This window comes from Oryx dammah, unplaced genomic scaffold, assembly GCF_014754425.2.
Source record: "Oryx dammah isolate SB20612 unplaced genomic scaffold, SCBI_Odam_1.1 HiC_scaffold_18, whole genome shotgun sequence".
Taxonomy (NCBI): Eukaryota; Metazoa; Chordata; class Mammalia; order Artiodactyla; family Bovidae; genus Oryx; species Oryx dammah.
Genome location: NW_024070202.1, coordinates 74748856 through 74765609, shown reverse-complemented (window position 1 = coordinate 74765609; position 16754 = coordinate 74748856). Strand labels below are relative to the sequence as shown.

General features: G+C 34.0%; 1 protein-coding gene across 2 annotated transcripts in view; it reads right to left on the bottom strand.

Moving 5' to 3' along the window:
• CFAP69 (cilia and flagella associated protein 69) overlaps positions 1-16754 on the bottom strand; it is a 62504-nt gene that overhangs the window by 16679 nt on the left and 29071 nt on the right. For both annotated transcript variants that reach the window (XM_040259784.1, XM_040259785.1), the window contains exons 10-15: positions 15998-16046; positions 15780-15901; positions 12911-13127; positions 9945-10109; positions 6784-6902; positions 5011-5129 (exon numbers count right to left, since the gene is read on the bottom strand). In XM_040259784.1, the coding sequence (XP_040115718.1) occupies positions 5011-5129; positions 6784-6902; positions 9945-10109; positions 12911-13127; positions 15780-15901; positions 15998-16046 (791 nt within the window). The remainder of the gene's footprint in view (positions 1-5010; positions 5130-6783; positions 6903-9944; positions 10110-12910; positions 13128-15779; positions 15902-15997; positions 16047-16754) is intronic.

The window sequence follows — 16754 nt, the reverse complement described above, 5'->3', positions numbered from 1 at the left end:
CCATAACCAGTTCAGGCTTATTCAAGAAATACAATGTGATGTATCATGTAAACGGAATGAAGGAGAAATATGATACCTCAATAGAACTAAGTGTTTGATAATATTTAAAGTCCTTTCATGATGCAAAGGAATAGATGAGAACTTTTCTCATTTAAGTTTCTAAGAAAGGGAAAAAGATCTGATGCCTGGTATTACCAATTAAACACTGAACTTTGTTGTTACTGCTGTTCAGTCGCTAAGTTGTGTCCAACTCTTTGTGACCCCATCAACTGCAGCACACCAGGCTTCCCTGTCCTTTACTATCTCCCAGAGTTTGCTAAAACTCATGCCCAACTTATTTATTACTAATCTATTATACAAAGGTATTTGAAGGTATACAAAGGTATTTGTGCTCTAGTAAAAGACAGATAAATAATGTCATTTATCTTTATCTTAGTATAATTATGAGATATCAAATAAAAAGGGATAAAACATCAAGTCATTTTCTGCAGTAACCACTGAATCCCAATATATTGGTATATAGCAAGGATGGTACTCAATACTCATGTCTGAACTTTTTACTACTTTTTACTTAATACAGCACCTTGGTCAATAAGACTTTGCTGTTGAAACTAAAGATCGGGTTATAATGTTATCACTATATCCTTCTCTGTAGTAAAAAAGAAACTAGATAATTGATTAGCCCCATTGCCCATTTAATCTGGAAGAGAGCTGAGTATTCCAGCTCTGTATAAAATGAGAGAATTTCCAGGGGATAAATCTAGTTACTTTATCCTTTGGAAAGTAATATTCATCAGAGTTTTCCTACTACCCCCATGTTTATTGCAGTATAATTGGAATTTTTAATCTGTATATAGTTTCTGTATATAATTTGGTGAGTTTGGACATATACAAATACTTGTGTTGCTATCATCACAATCCAGGTAATAAAAACAATCATCACCTATTAAAGTTTCCTCATATCCCTTTGTGTGTTTTTGTTGTTGGTGTTTTTTTTCGGGGGGTGGGGAATAAGACCATTGAACATATGACATCTACTCACTTAACAAATGTTTAAGTATACAACATCTTACCTTAACTGTAGCCACTATATTCTAAAGTAGTATGAGCAATGTGTTATACTGCAGATCTCATCTCTGGAACTTACTAATCTTGTATAACTGTAACTTTATATCCATTGAACAACACATCATGCCTCCCTCGCTCCATCATTCTACATACTCCATCATACTACATACTATTATCTACTTTTACACCTTTGACTATTTTAGATGCTGTGTTTAAGAGAAATTATGTATAAGAGATATCCTTCTCTGAATGACATTTCACTAGCATAATGTATCCTATATTGTTGCAAATGGTAGGATTTCCTTCTTTTTTAAAGCTGAGTAATATTTCACTGTATGTACATAACACATTTTCTTCATTAATCTGATGGACATCAGTGTTGTTTCTGTATCTTTACTATTGTGAATAGTGAATAATTATTCACAGTGAACAATGCAGCATAGAACCCAGGATGCAGCTATCTTTTCAAGATACTGATTTCAATTCTTTTGGATATATTCCCAGAAGTGAGATTACTGGATCCTATGGTAGTTCTATTTTTCATTTTTTGAGGGACCTCCATATCACTTGCCATAGTGATCATTTTTTGAGGAACCTCCATATCGCTTGCCATAGTGATTGTACCACTATGTCTTTCACCTCTTGTTTATGTTGATTTCTAAGAACTTTATTTTTAGAAATTACAAATGTGATTGTTTCTAATTTCCTCTTTATTGTATAGTTCATTACTAGTATATAGAAATGCAATTGTCTTGTATGTTAATTTTGTATCCTGCAACTTTGATGAATTCATTTATTAGTTCTAACAGTCTTTTGGTGGAGTCTTTAGTGTTTTCTACATATTTAGATCATGTAATCTGCTCTTGTCTGGAGAATCCCAGGGACGGGGGAGCCTGTTGGGCTGCCGTCTTTGGGGTCGCACAGAGTCGGACACAATTGAAGTGACAGCAGCAGCAGCAATCTGCAAACAGATGCAAACTTTACCCTTTTTTTCTGATTTGGATGTTTTTTTTTTCTTTTTCTTGCCTAACTGCTCTGAGTAGAACTTATGGTACTATGTTGAGTAAAAGTGGTAAGAGTGGGCATCCTTGCCTTGTACAGATCTTAGAGAAAAAGTTTTTGGCTTTTCAACATTCAGTGTGATATTACTTGTGGCCGTTTCATAGAGCTTTTATTGTGTTGAGGTAAATTCCTTCCCTACCTAATTTACTGAGAGCTTTTAATCATCAAAGGGTGTTGAATTTTGTCAAATGCTTTTTCTGCATACATTGAGATAATTGTGTGATTTTTGTCCTTCATTCCATTAATGTGGTATATCACATTGACTAATATGGATATATTGAACTATTCTTGTTTTCCAGGGATAAGTCCCACTTGGTCATGGTGTATAATCCTTTTAATGTGCTGTTGGATTCAGTCCAATATTTTCCAGAGCATTTTTGCTTCCATGCTCATCAGGGATATTGGTTTGTAGTTCTTTCTTTGGCAACACTGCTTGACTTGCAGGATATTAGTTCTACCACCAGGGACTGAACCCAGGTTCATGACAGTGAGAGCACCGAGTCCTAACCCCTGGACTGCCAGGGATCTCCCAGTTCTCTCTTTTTTTAAATGATGTCTTTATCTGGTTTTGATATTATGTTGATGCTGGCCTCATAAAATGAGTTTTGAAGTGTTCTCTATTCTCCTATCTGTTGGAAGAGTTTAAAAGGGACTGAGGTGAGGTGAGGTCACTCAGTCAAGTCCGACTCTTTGCGACCCCGTGGACTGTAGCCTACCAGGCTTCTCCATCCATGGGATTCTCCAGGCAAGAATACTGGAGTGGGTTACCATTTCCTTCTCCAGGGGATCTTCCCGACCCAGGGATCGAACCCGGGTCTCCCGCATTGGAGGCAGACGCTTTAACCTCTGAGCCATGAGGGAAGCCATAAAAGGGACTAGTATTACTTAAATTTTTGATAAAAATCACATGCGAAGCTCTCCAGACCTGGACTTTTTTGGTTGGGAGGTTTTTGATTATGGATTCAATCTCTTTATTGTTACTGATCTGTGCATCCTTTCTATTTCTTCTTGATTCAGTCTTGGTAGATTGTATATTTCTATTAATAGTTTAGGTATGTTGTGTTTTCACTTTAGTTTGCCTTGAGAAATCTTCTAGTTTCCTTTTTGTTTTTGTCTCCAACCCAAGGGTTATACTAAAGTGTGTTGTTTGATTTCCATGCTTTTGTGGATTTTTCTGGTTTCCTTTTGTTATTGATTGCTAGTTGAACTCAGTTGTAGTCAGAAAAGAATGATTTCCATTTTCTTAAATTTGTCTAGGCTTGTTTTGTGACCTTGTACATGACTTACCCTAGAGAATGTGCCACATGTGCTTGTAAAACAAACAAAAATCTCTGTGTCTCTTCTCAAAACTACTCTAAATACTTCACTTATGGCCACCAAATTTGTAGGTTTTTTCTATACCAAACAATTCTTCAATTCACAGTGAACATCAACTGGGGTATCCTCCAACTCAATTCAATTCTGAAACTACTACCTAGAGTTAGCATCCAGTCTCACAGGTTAAAAGCTCAGTCCCACAAGATTATGCTGCTTTCCTCCTCCCAAAGTTAGATTCTAGTCCAGGTTGTCACCTGTGCTTCTGACCAATCAGATGTAGAATAGCTCACAGAACTCAGGAAAATAGCTTACTTACTAGATTACCAGTTTACTGTAAAATAATATAACTTGGGGACAGCCTGATGGAAGAGATGAACAAGACAAAGTATATAGGGAAGGGGCCTGGAGCTTCCATGCCCCTCTCAGCAACTCCACGTGTTCACTGACATGGAAGTTCCTCAATCTCATAGTTTAGGATTTTTATGGAGGCTTCATTGTGTAGGTATAACTGATGAAATATCAGTGGCCATTGGTGATTAAACTCAATTTTCAGTCTCTCTCCCCTCTTTGGAGGTTGAGGGTGGAGCTGAAAGTTACAACCTTTAAGTAACTATATAGTTACTTCCCTGGCAACCAGGCTCTCATCCTATGGTTATCTAGGGGCTTTCCAAAAATCACCTTAGTACCATAAATTCAGATGTAGTTGAAAGGGGCGTGTTATGGATAAAGACAGATACTACTTTCATCTTTATTACTCTGAAAGTATTATAGGAACTAGAAATAAAAGACCAAATATTGTAACAAAAGATGTTCCCATTGCTCTTATTAAGAAATTACAAGAGTTTGGGGAGTTCTGTACTAGAAATGGACCAAATATAAATTTTAAAATTATAAATCACAATATTACAGTGATTTAAAAAATGTGTTTTCTGTTGTTATTGGTAGAATGTTCTACATACATCTATCAGGTCTCTAGTCATGAGGGTTTTTTTTTTTTTTTTCCTTAAACAAATGTGTGTGGTGTGGCTTTCATGAATTCCACCCAAACAGAACAAAAAAAAATGTATAAGTGTTAATTATATATGAAACTCAAGTAATTTCCCCCAAGACAAAATTTCATAAATTGATGTTAAGAAAAGCAGTTTATTTATTATTTGCCCTTTGGAATGCTAAACTTTTTGGGAAATAATATTGACTAGGAAATACCTAATGAATTGGTTTTTAACTCTTTAAGATAAGATGAATGAGGAATTCAAGAGTCTTCATATCCTTCAAAAGGATATGAAGAATACTATATGAGGAACAGTAGATGCTTGTGTTTTCCCAGGCCAGGCCAAAATGGAAAGCATTCAAATCACAAATATAAGGATCTAAGTTTAGATACAAGAGTGGTTTTTATATTTGAGTGATGGACAAGACTACTTTCCAAGGTATACTTGTAAGTATTATTTTTGGACTATTGAAAAGAAAAAGGCTTGCCTTTCTTCTGCAGTTTTGAGGGAAGAAAATGGATACATAGCTAGAGAGGTAATTTTCTTTTACTGTGGGTACAGCCATACTCACCAAATGCTGTCCAGTGTACTATAAAGAAGTACATTATAGCCTAATCCACTCTGTAACTTCTTGGGGTCTGTTTTCATTACATGAAGAATTATATCCACTCCTCCAGTTCCAAAAATTTCCTAAGAGATTTATTTACAATTATTTCTTGAAATAAACAAATACTCATTTCCTTTCCCATTTCATCCTATCCCATAAAACTTTTCAACTAGGAAAATACAGCATTGTTAAGAAAACAGTGTGTATGGGCATGCTCAGTTGCTCAGTCATGAACTCTTTGTGACCCTATGGACTGTAGCCCACAAGAGTCCTCTGTCCATGGGATTATCTCAGCAAGAAAAATAGTACAGTAATACAGTTTTTTTTTTTAATTTTTACTCACTTTTCTCAGGAACTTAAGACAAGTTATTGTAAAGTTGGTCATTTTTAAAGAGAGGATACCAATCAATATGCCAACTTAATGCCCATTTATATTTTTCCTCTTTCTCTTCCTTTAAAAAAAAAACCCATAAGACTTGTCCCATGGTTTTTTTTTTTTTTCACACTGTAGTGAATATAGTCTAACATAATGTCAGATAAGTACCAGATAGCAACAACTAATTTAAGGGGTTAAAATTCTATTACGGAAGATTTTCTAATGTTTCCAAGAGAGAAATAATCAATGGCAGTTAAAACTTTTAATAATTTATATAAAGTTATTACCAGTTAATATTTGTCCCATACTAAGTATCTTTCTTATAGTCCTGTTATTCTATTCTGGGTCCCAGTCAGCAAGACTATGAGTATTTTCCAGAAGAACATAGACACAAGATGATAGAATATAAGAAGTTTCACAAAAGCTTGGAGCTAAGTATGTATTTATTGTTCTTTTGGCTTCTCCCTCAAATCACTGTACTGAAGCCTTCATAATTTTTAATTTTTACTTTTCCAAATCTGTATTATTATATAAGTTATTAATCTCTGAGACTCAGAGTTTTCTAAGGCATTAAAAAGATCAAAAGGAATTAAACTCTTTTTTAACTTTTAGTTTTACGTATGAACCCAATTCAAACACAAAATGGCATTTATAATGGTACAGCTACTTTGGAGAACTATTTGCCAGTTACTTCAATACATAACACCTGGCTTATGATTCACCAGTTGCACTCCCAGGTATTTACCAAAGAGAAATGAAAGCATTTTTTTCCCACAAAAAGACTAGTGCAGCAACCTTAACTAAAGCTTTAAACATAGTAGTCCCAAATGGAATCAGCCCAAGTGCTTATCACCAAGGGACAGAGAAACAAATTTTGGTATACAACGAAATACTATTCAGCAATAAAAAGGAATGAATTATTGATATATGCAACAACATAGATATATTTCAGAAACATGGTGCTGGGTGACAAAAACCAGAACTAATATGGTAGATAATTATGTGATTCTATTCATATAAAGTTAAAGAACAGGCAAAACTAATTTATGAAGATAGAAACCAGAACAGTGGGTTGCCTAGACGCAAGTAGGGGCATGGCTGCTAAGCAGCATGAAAGAATTATATAGAGAAAAAATTCTATATATTAATTAGGATACTGGTTAAATGCATGACATTTGTCAAATCGAACTATATACTTAAGATCTATATACTTTTTGTAATTATACTCTAATTATAAAAAGAATATTAAATCTTTGTAAGATTAAAAAACACCAACATTTATGGACATTTACTAAGAAATAGTTCCTAATGTTATGTGATTGAAAGATCTGAACAAAACTTTGATTCACAGGCATACATACCTTCCCAGGAATATAATGTTCACAAAGACCAGACAATATAAGTAAAATATCAGACTGAATTTCCAGAAGAATGGCCTCTTCCTTATCATTATACTTGCTTATTGTATTTTTAAAGATTCCTGATTTGAAGAAAGTTAAAGAATGTAAAGTTATTGAACACTGTATTTTTATTTTGATCAATTACTGTTCTGAAATTCTTATAAAATTTCAACTAGAACTATTTTTAAAAGGGTTATTTTCATTGCATGGTTCCTAGAAGCTGTAGACAGATGATAAATGGATTCTTTGAGCTCTCAATACAATCAATATTCTGATATATATAGAATTTCTAGTACATAATTAATTGAATATCATTAAAAGCAGCCTTTTACAACCTGACACTTCATCAAGAAAACAAAACTGTTTAAAAATATGCAATTTCATGAGGCAAAGACACATGCCTTTGCAAAAATATGACCAAAATACTGATCTTATCTTGCCTCATTTCTTCTTATCCTTATGATTAACAGGGTCAACTTTAAGTAAAGGTGGATGAGTGCCCTAAGTATGTTTTCTATTTCTGTTACTTCTTTCTGTGTTGTCTAATTATGTCTACCTGAAGGCATCTTTGACAACTTAGGTAGCAATATTCCTATGTCCTTTAAAAGTTCTCCCTTGCTTCCAGTCAAAATTTTAAAAGACTTGAAAACAGTCACCTACACTGATGGAATGTCATTCACAAGAACATTTTGCTTCAGAAAAGGACTTCTCCTTTAAACTTTATATAAGGAACAAAAGTCACTTTTCTTCACTTAAAGGGAATCAAAGGGAATTAGCATTAACAGCAAGGTACGGAGCTATGTTTCAAAGTAAAAGGGCCATGGAAACTATAGCCTATTTCCATAGTTGTCCCTGAAGGGACAGTTCTTGGTCCTGTTATGGTGAATTACAGGTAAAGGATCAGAGTCTAGGAAGGCTAGTTGAGTGTGCTGGAGGCCAGAGCAAAGGTATGCCATGGATAGAAGGCCTATGTTCTCTTATTAGGACACCTTCTAGGAATCCAGCTTGGCTTGCCTCAGGTCTGCTTCTCTTTGCTAGATTAACTCCTCTTCTTCCTATCTGTGTACAGGTATGTCACTTTCCCTGTTATCTGTAATAAATGTTATGTTAATACTGAATTATTTTCTTAATATTTATCCTTTAACTCCCTATATTTACCCTCCCCATGTCCTGTTTTAAATCATTAGATATATTTCTTTCATATTTCCTCTTTCTAAAATAGCATTGTATATATGACTTCCCTAACCCAAACTACTAATAGCTCCCAGTGCTTAAAGTGGGTGAAGTTCAAACTCTATTATTATCTGCCATTCAAAACTCTTTCTAGCTTGGCCTCTGACTAAACACTTAACTTTATCTCATATTATTTATCTTCACAAAACTTTGACTCCACTTAAACTCTCTCTGAACAACCATCATGTATATTTTGGCTTCATGTCTTTGCTCATGTGGTCCCCTTGTGTGAAAGACCATTTCTTTCTCTTTTTTCCTCTTGAAACAGCCTTACCTTCATACCCTAACTCATAAAGTTTCCTGTTAAGAATTGCCCAGCCTTGAAAACTACCTTGTGCCATTTACTCTCTGTATTACTCACTAGGTGCTTTACTGATGGTGCAGGGTAACTCACACTATCTTTCTATGACATATATCTTTCCTTTTGTTTCCATTAGGGCAAGGTCCTGGGAGTTCTGCTCTATACATATTTATGACATCAGTGCCTAGACAACAGGTGTATAAACATTTGTGTTTAAAATGCAATTACTATGTGTTGAGCTTATTACTACTATGGAGCCCTCTGTTAGACTCAGTAAGAGAAGATCCTTACCTCTAGGAACTCACATAATAAAGATCAGCTTCTTTCAAGTTAAAGGGATAAGATCCTAAGAAGAAAAGAACCTTTGCTATTTGCTTTTCCTTCCCCACTTGCCACCCAGGTAAGATTAAGACTTCTTCCTGGATATATGGAAAACTGTATTCATCCTGTTAGGCTGGGGCTGTAACATTGAGTTCTGCATAATGAAATGTGTACAGAAGAGATAAAATCTACTTTCAGGTTTGGTCATCCTAAGTAAACTCATCAATAATGTGAATGTTTTTGCCTAGCCCCTTTTTTCAATATCCTCACTTTGTTTATTTGTAATAATATTAGAGGGTACCACCCCAATTCAGGCTTCCCTGGTGGGTCAGCTGGTAAAGAATCTGTCTGCAATGCAGGAGACCTGGGTTCAATTCCTAGGTTGGGAAGATCCCCTAGAGAAGGGAACAGCTACCCACTCCAGTGTTCTGGCCTGGAGAATTCCATGGACTCTATAGTTCATGGAGTCGCAGAGTAGGACATGACTGAGTGACTTTCACGTTCACCCCAATCCACTACTGATGGAAGAGTGGGCACCTGTCTTAACAGACAAGAAAGTTTTTGAGTAAGCATTTATAATTAACTGACATCCAGCAAATTATATCACTTACCCATGTGGCAGTCACTGAACATGAGTATGACTAATATAACTCTTACTTCTCAAAGTCAAGAAAGGTTAGGGCCAGAGAACTATTTATTATTTTTTAATAATAAAAGGCATAAAGCTTTAACTTTAGGGGTTCTCAGTTTTTTGAGAACTCAATTTTGAGCTCACATGTATGAATGTTGGGGATAAAGTGACTTAGCATTGTCAAATTGAAGTTAAAAATTAAGGATGTCCTGATATTTCACACCAGAAAGCCTATGTAAATTTCTGAATACACCAGTGTACCAGTGTTCTGGTATGTCAAATGCACTGGAAAATGTAATGTTTTCCTCTTTTAAAATGACTCCAAAAGGCCTGGCCAAAAAGTGGTGATCTTACTACTAAAAGAATGAAACATAAAAATAGTCCATTAAAAAAAGGATAAAGATAATCCTAAATGAAACCATATCTGAATTAAATAAACACGTTTAAAGGATAAGTAATCATGATGTTTCAGTAAAGGCAAACTAATTTATACCAATAGTATGAAACAAAAATCAAGAAATATTCAGGAGTTTGTCAGCTATCAGACAAAATAAATGTATAGAAAAGCATTTCAAACAAAATTTCTAATTTATAAAAATCCTACTTTCATCAGGACAGAAACGTGTTATGTTTTACCTATTAGTAGCTGAATTGCTCCCTTTTCACACAGATCCTTGTTTATAGTATCATTCTCAAGGTAGACCATGGCTCTCAAGAGTCTTAAACTGTAACGCATCTGGGCAAACTTGTTGCCACGGCCACATGCACCATGAAAACTGTTACCATGACTAAAGAAGGAATCTGTAGAAAAATATTAATAGTTTAGTTTACAGCAAGAAATTTAGACATTATTTCTGTCTATATAAGTTTAAAGAGATGGTAAAATTTTGTCATATTTCAGGGTTTTCCCTTTTAGGGAAGTAAATGTGATTTCGATTCCCCTCCTCTATTTCCTATATGTGTTTTAAAATTTTACTCAAATGTATCATTATTGCATGTGTCTTTTGTCATTTGTTTTTTATTAACTCAACATTATGTTTTTAAAATTATTCACATGGTTACAAGTAGATCTAGATCACTCAGTTTTAACTGTTTTCCACATCCACATTATAAATAACATTTTATCTGTTCGCTAGTACAAACTGCTAAGATGAACATTCTAGTTCATGTCCTCTTGTTCCCACAAAGTGTTTTGCCTGTGACACCAGAATCCTGTAGGGTACACCCACATGGAGTTCTACTCACCTTGCCAGATTGTTTCCCAAAGTGGTTATATGAATACAATGTATAAGAAATAGATTTTTTTCCTTGATCTATTAAATGTGAAATGGTAGTTCACTGTTATCTTAATTTGCAGAGCAATTACATTTCCTCTGTAGTGCAGTGGGGTTGAGTGTCTTTTAAATTTTTTTTTTTTTTGAAAATTTGAGATTTTCTCAAAATTTTTTGAAGAATTTTCTTGGCAAACCTTATTCTTTGTCTACTCTACTGAGTTATTTTCTTTTTGATATTTAAGAGTTCTTTATGAGCCTGAATTCCAATTGTTTATCAGTCAGAGGGGTGAATAAATATCTTCTCTCAATTTGTAAATTGTTATCTTATTCATATTCTGTCATTCTGTCACAGAGATATTTCTGTTTTACAGTAATTGATACATTTAATAATCTTTTCTAATCTTATAAATAGTTTAAGCTCTTCTGTTTTTTTAAAAAAATCTTTTTTCACCCTGTTATCATAGAGATAACTTCCCATGTTTTCTTCTAAGATTTTTACAATGTTTCACATTTAGGGTTTTAGTTCATTTTGCAATTAATTTTTTAAAACAAGTTGAAAAGATCTAATCTTTATTTTTTTCACAGAGGGCCAACTGCCCAAGCACTATTTTTTTCTCATTGATTGGCAATATCATCTCTGATAATTCCCACCTCCCATATATTCCATTTCACTGGTCTATTCCAAGTCTAGTACAATATAATTTTAATTACTATAGCTTTATGGTCAGTCTTGATAAGTAACAAGACAAGTCCTCTTTCTCGGATATAATATGCATTCTTAGAAAGGTTCTTTTAGAGGTATCTTTTTGTTTGGTGCTAAAAAAAAAAAAGTTCAAAATACTATTCACAGCAATGTGTATAGGTTTAAAAATGTGCGTTCTGGAACTAGACTCCCTGTATTAAATCCTGGCTCTGCTACTTACTATTTGAAAGGGACAAGTTATTGAACTCCTCTGACTGAGTTCTACTCACTGACCTACAGGACTAATAACAGAACTATAACTCCTAGATTTGTTTTGAGGCCTAAACGATTTAATATTGTTGAAAGGGTTGAGGCCTACCTCACAGTAGATACTCAATAACTGTTAGCCATCAGGCTTCCTTTGGTTAAGCAGCATTACCTTTTGCTTTTTTTTTTTGGCTTATAGATTTCTATAAATATAAATGATATGAAGCAGATGCAGGAGAATTGTTTTATTTAATGTGCAGGAAAGATTGAGGGCAGGAGAAGGGGACGACAGAGGATGAGATGGTTGGATGGCATCACCGACTCAATGGACATGAGTTTGGGTAAACTCTGGGAGTTGGTGATGGACAGGGAGGCCTGGTGTGCTGCGGTTCATGGAATCACAAAGAATCGGACACGACTGAGTGACTGAACTGAACTGAATTTAACATGACTAAATTTAATAACTCATCATATTAAAAGCTAGAGAATAAAAATAAGCCGTAGTTTTCTCTCCCTCATTGATAAATGAGTGCTATTCCTGATCTAATAAAAATGCACCATGTAAAATTATTTCCAAAGCAAAGTTACTACCAGAAAAGAAAGCAGTATCTTCCTTATAAATTTTTTAGAAGAATATATTTATTTCCCTTCTAAGAATTATGAGAATTGAGATGAAATAGTCATATAAATTATGGCTCTTGTTAATTTAGCAGGCAATATGTGGCTAGAGATCTAGATTTGAAGCTCCATGAAGGTAGGATTTTATTATTTTGAACATAAATGTTTCTTTAGAAGATAAAACAATATATGGTAACTAGTAGGCATTCAATAAATATTTGTTGAATGACTAATTACAATATTATAGGACTTAGTATAATTATTGGATAGGTCTAAAATACAAAAAATTTAAATCAGTTTAAATGGATGATTTCTTTTACTGAAAGGTATGCATCAGGTACAGCTAACATTTACTAACATCTGACTCTGAATGAAATCTCAGACTTTTTTTTTTAAACAGAATTTAAATATATTAAAATCATTGAAGGTCAGATCAACATTTTTAGTTCTCCTTTTAATTGTATTTCTTTTTGTATACCACCATTCAGTTGAAGGATTCCCTGGTGGCTCAGATGGTAAAGAGTCTGCCTGCAATGTGGGAGACCCAAATTCTATCCCTAGATTGGGAAAATTCTCTGGAGAAGGAAATGGCAACCCATTCCAGTATTCTTGCCTGGAAAATTCCATGGACAGAGGAGCCTGGCGGGCTATAGTCCATTGGGTTGCAAAGAGCTGGACATGACTGAGCAACTTCATTTTCACTTTTATTCAGTTGAAATATGTAAATTGGAATTTTGACAGGAATCTGAAAGCCCACTTACCTTCATTATCACACCATGCTAGAAATTCAAGGACTTGAGCATTTCCATTATAGAACATGTACTCATCTATTAAAAAAGGAGCCACTGATGACAAAGTGGCAATTGCGTGCAGCTGTAGTTCTTCATACTGTGCTGCAGACCATTCAAGTATTTTGTGTTTCTCAGGCCTTTTAACATAGGTAAACAAAGCCAAAATAACTTTGCCATCAATTAATAGCTACAAGAAAGGCAAAAGTACTATGTAAGAAACATAATTAAAACAATTTAAGGAAATTTAATAAAAGATTTCCAATTTGATGTGTTATTGATGATGATTTCAAAATATTTCCTTCCTAAAGATTCCAAGCTATGTTAAGTACCAAAAACTAAAAAAACAAAACCCAAACTCAATAATAACAACCGTTCACTATGATCCCCCTTTCTGGGCTATGCACTCTATGGTTGACAATAATACATAATAAGTAGTAATTTTAAAATCTATATTATTTATATATGCAGTTTCTATAACTGTAGAACTGCTATAACATAGCTCCTGCTTATCATAAAACCACAAGAGTCAAAAATTTGGGGCAATTTGGTGGTTATTTCTGCCTTCCTTGCTTTTCTAAAAAAGAAACCTTTTAGAAACTCAATTGTATATTTGAGTTGTATACTTTAAGAAATTATACACTTCAAGAAATCAATTTTGTCTGAAGTTATGATCATGACTATGGATAATTTTTAAGCATAGCCAACAGAACTTTTACACATACTCTATCTAGTTTGTATTGAATCCATGATTTCAATAAAAATAAAAAGTACAATGCTATGATAATATGACAATCAAGTTAATATTATAGTTGATTCTGATTGATACATATTTATGGTTCAAAAGATAGTAACACACCATGTGCTATATTCTATTTAATTTTCTTTTCATCTGGCATTATTCTACAAAGACATTTTCACAACAGCATCTATGAATTTTTCTGAAATTTATATTATTCCACATGGAAATAGCATAAGATTTAGAACTGAGAAAGCAAAAATAACTATTAGTTCTAGCATTGCTATTAAGTGAATAATTTTTTTGAAATACTCTGTGAACTGTAATAGTACACATATTCATTATCACTACCACTACTGAGCCACAAACACAAACATATGACACACAAAAAATTGATTGATTCCATTGCTTACATCTGTGCTTTAAGTAAATTACCATAGTCTTTGTGCCATTTGACTCTGTATCTGTCATTTTAATAGTTATATGATATTCCATTGTAATAATAAAACACATTCTATTGATTTTCTATATGACATTTCAGAAAATACATTTAGGTTCTACAGAGTACATGTTTTTGATATGAATAATAAAGTTATAATTGTAAAGACAGGCTTTTTCCTGAGCATTTTTTGGTATATTCCTCTAAGTGGCATTACCAAGAATTTTTCATAGCTCTTTTAATCCTCATAATAATTTCATGAGATAGGTATGTTTTCTATTTTGAAATTGAGATAAGCTAAAATACTTATTCAAGACCACATTACTAGAAAGCAAAGAAACTGGAGTTTACCTGACTAAAGCCTTAATCACCATACTATACCACTTTTATATTATTACTAATGATGTTAATAGAATGAATGCCCCCCTGGAACTTGAGTTTTAAGACTAAAATGAAATTTCAACTCATGTAGCATTGTAGTATTAACTAAACAGATGGAATTGTTAGTAAGTATTTTTTTCTATTACCTTTTACAAAGCCTTTATCTTAGTCTCACAAGAGAAGGAGGAATTGAGCCTCAGAAAGTTCAGGTGACTTTGCCAAGGTCATATAGCAAGGAGGTGATAATACAGGCTGAAATTCATTTCCAGTGTTCTTCAAATTACATCATGCTTTATTTAGGATATAAAGTATTAAGATAATTCATGGGTTATATATATATATATATGAGTTAGTCACTCATATTCCAACTCTTTGTAACCCCATGGACCGCAGCCCACTAGGCTCCTCTGTCCATGGAATTCTCCAGGCCAGAATACTGGAGTGGGTAGCCATTCTCTTTTCCAGGGGATCTTCCCGACCCAAGGATTGAACCCAGGTCTCGTGCATTGCAGGTGGATTCTTTACTGTGTTAGCCACCAGGGAAGGCCGAGTGTATATATATATATATGTGTGTGTGTATGTGCGTGTGTGTATACAAAGAGGTTAGATTTGTGTGGAGAAAAAGCAGGGTCATAGGGCTTGAAATGGGCATCACAGAGATGAGCAATTTCTTCTAGCATTAAATCATCCCTTATTACTATGGTCAGAGAGACTATTAGGCTGGGTGGGTCTATATGGATTGCCTTTCATATTATGTTCTCTTTTTAGCAGCTCTAAATATATAAATAAATCTCCCAGGTTCTCCTGCTTTTTCTTGACTTGTTTGATTTTATTTTAGGTAAAATCACTATTCATTAATAGATATGAAAAATTTTGAAAAGGTGAAATTCCAGTAAATAAGAGTTTGTTACTTAGGCAATGGCACCCCACTCCAGTACTCTTGCCTGGAAAATCCCATGGACGGAGAAGCCTGGTAGGCTGCAGTCCATGGGGTAGCGAAGAGTCGGACACGTCTGAGTGACTTCACTTTCACTTTTCACTTTTATGGATTGGAGAAGGAAATGGCAACCCAGTCCAGTGTTCTTGCCTGGAGAATCCCAGGGGCGGGGAGCCTGGTGGGCTGCCATCTATGGGGTCACACAGAGTCGGACACGACTGAAGTGACTTAGTAGTAGTAGTAGTATGGTAAACATATGGGCTGATGAAAGATTTGCAGCTGTGACTTTTAAAAAATTATACTACAAAGTGAGACAATTTTAATTTTTCTTTTGATTACTTTTTACCTGTATAGTAGATAAATCTTTACATAAGATCACAATTATATTAAACAGCAATTTCTTCAACTCAAAATCTTCGTAGGAATTAGAAAGCTTAAGACCTTTTACCAAAGGATTTTGACTTTTAACTGTGAGGGAGAAAAAAAGGAAAAGGAAAATAAAAGCTGAAATGATGTATAAGACATATTAAGATAATTATAACTTGAAAGTTTTATGGTTTTTACCTTCATTAAATGTTGCAAATAATATCAAATCCCTGGTAAAGCCAGACTCCTAATAAAAATACACAAAAGAAACAGATTGGATGAATTAATTATATGTAAATTAGGTTACAGATTCCCATATTTACCTAATATTTAAGTATATTTGTCACATTCTCCTTGTCATTGGTTTGAATTCATAAAGCACTAATAATAGGAAGGGATGAAAGCAAGAAAATAAAAGCATATATCCAGATAAGCCTGTAATTTATTTAATATTAAACTTAACTTTGTAGGTCCTAAGAAATATTTTACATTATTCTATGAATATTTTGTAAGATGCTGTTTAAAATTTGTTAGGAACCTAAAAATGTATTACTACAAGTTACTTAGGTAATTCCATTGCTTCAATTGACAAAAGAAGGAAAGAAAATAGTTATTTTCAACAGCTTTTCTTCTTAACACCCCCCAGTTCCCCATCCTGACATCAACCACTCTCATATATGAAAGTCTTGGTCAAGAGAAAACAAACAATTCCTATTTAACCCGAAAAGCCCTGAAGAATGACGAGAACTGCAAACATTTCAGCATGAGGGAACTCATTCCTGACAGAGATATTCTAGGTGGACTTTGTACATTAGGAAGAATTTATAAGACAAACTTTGGGCTTTTGAGCTTGCAACTATATATTCCTACTACTTTAAGATCTATGTTATATCTGTTGATTCACATTCATGGAATTCACCCAAGTGTTTGCAAGGATGCTAATGAGAATTTATTG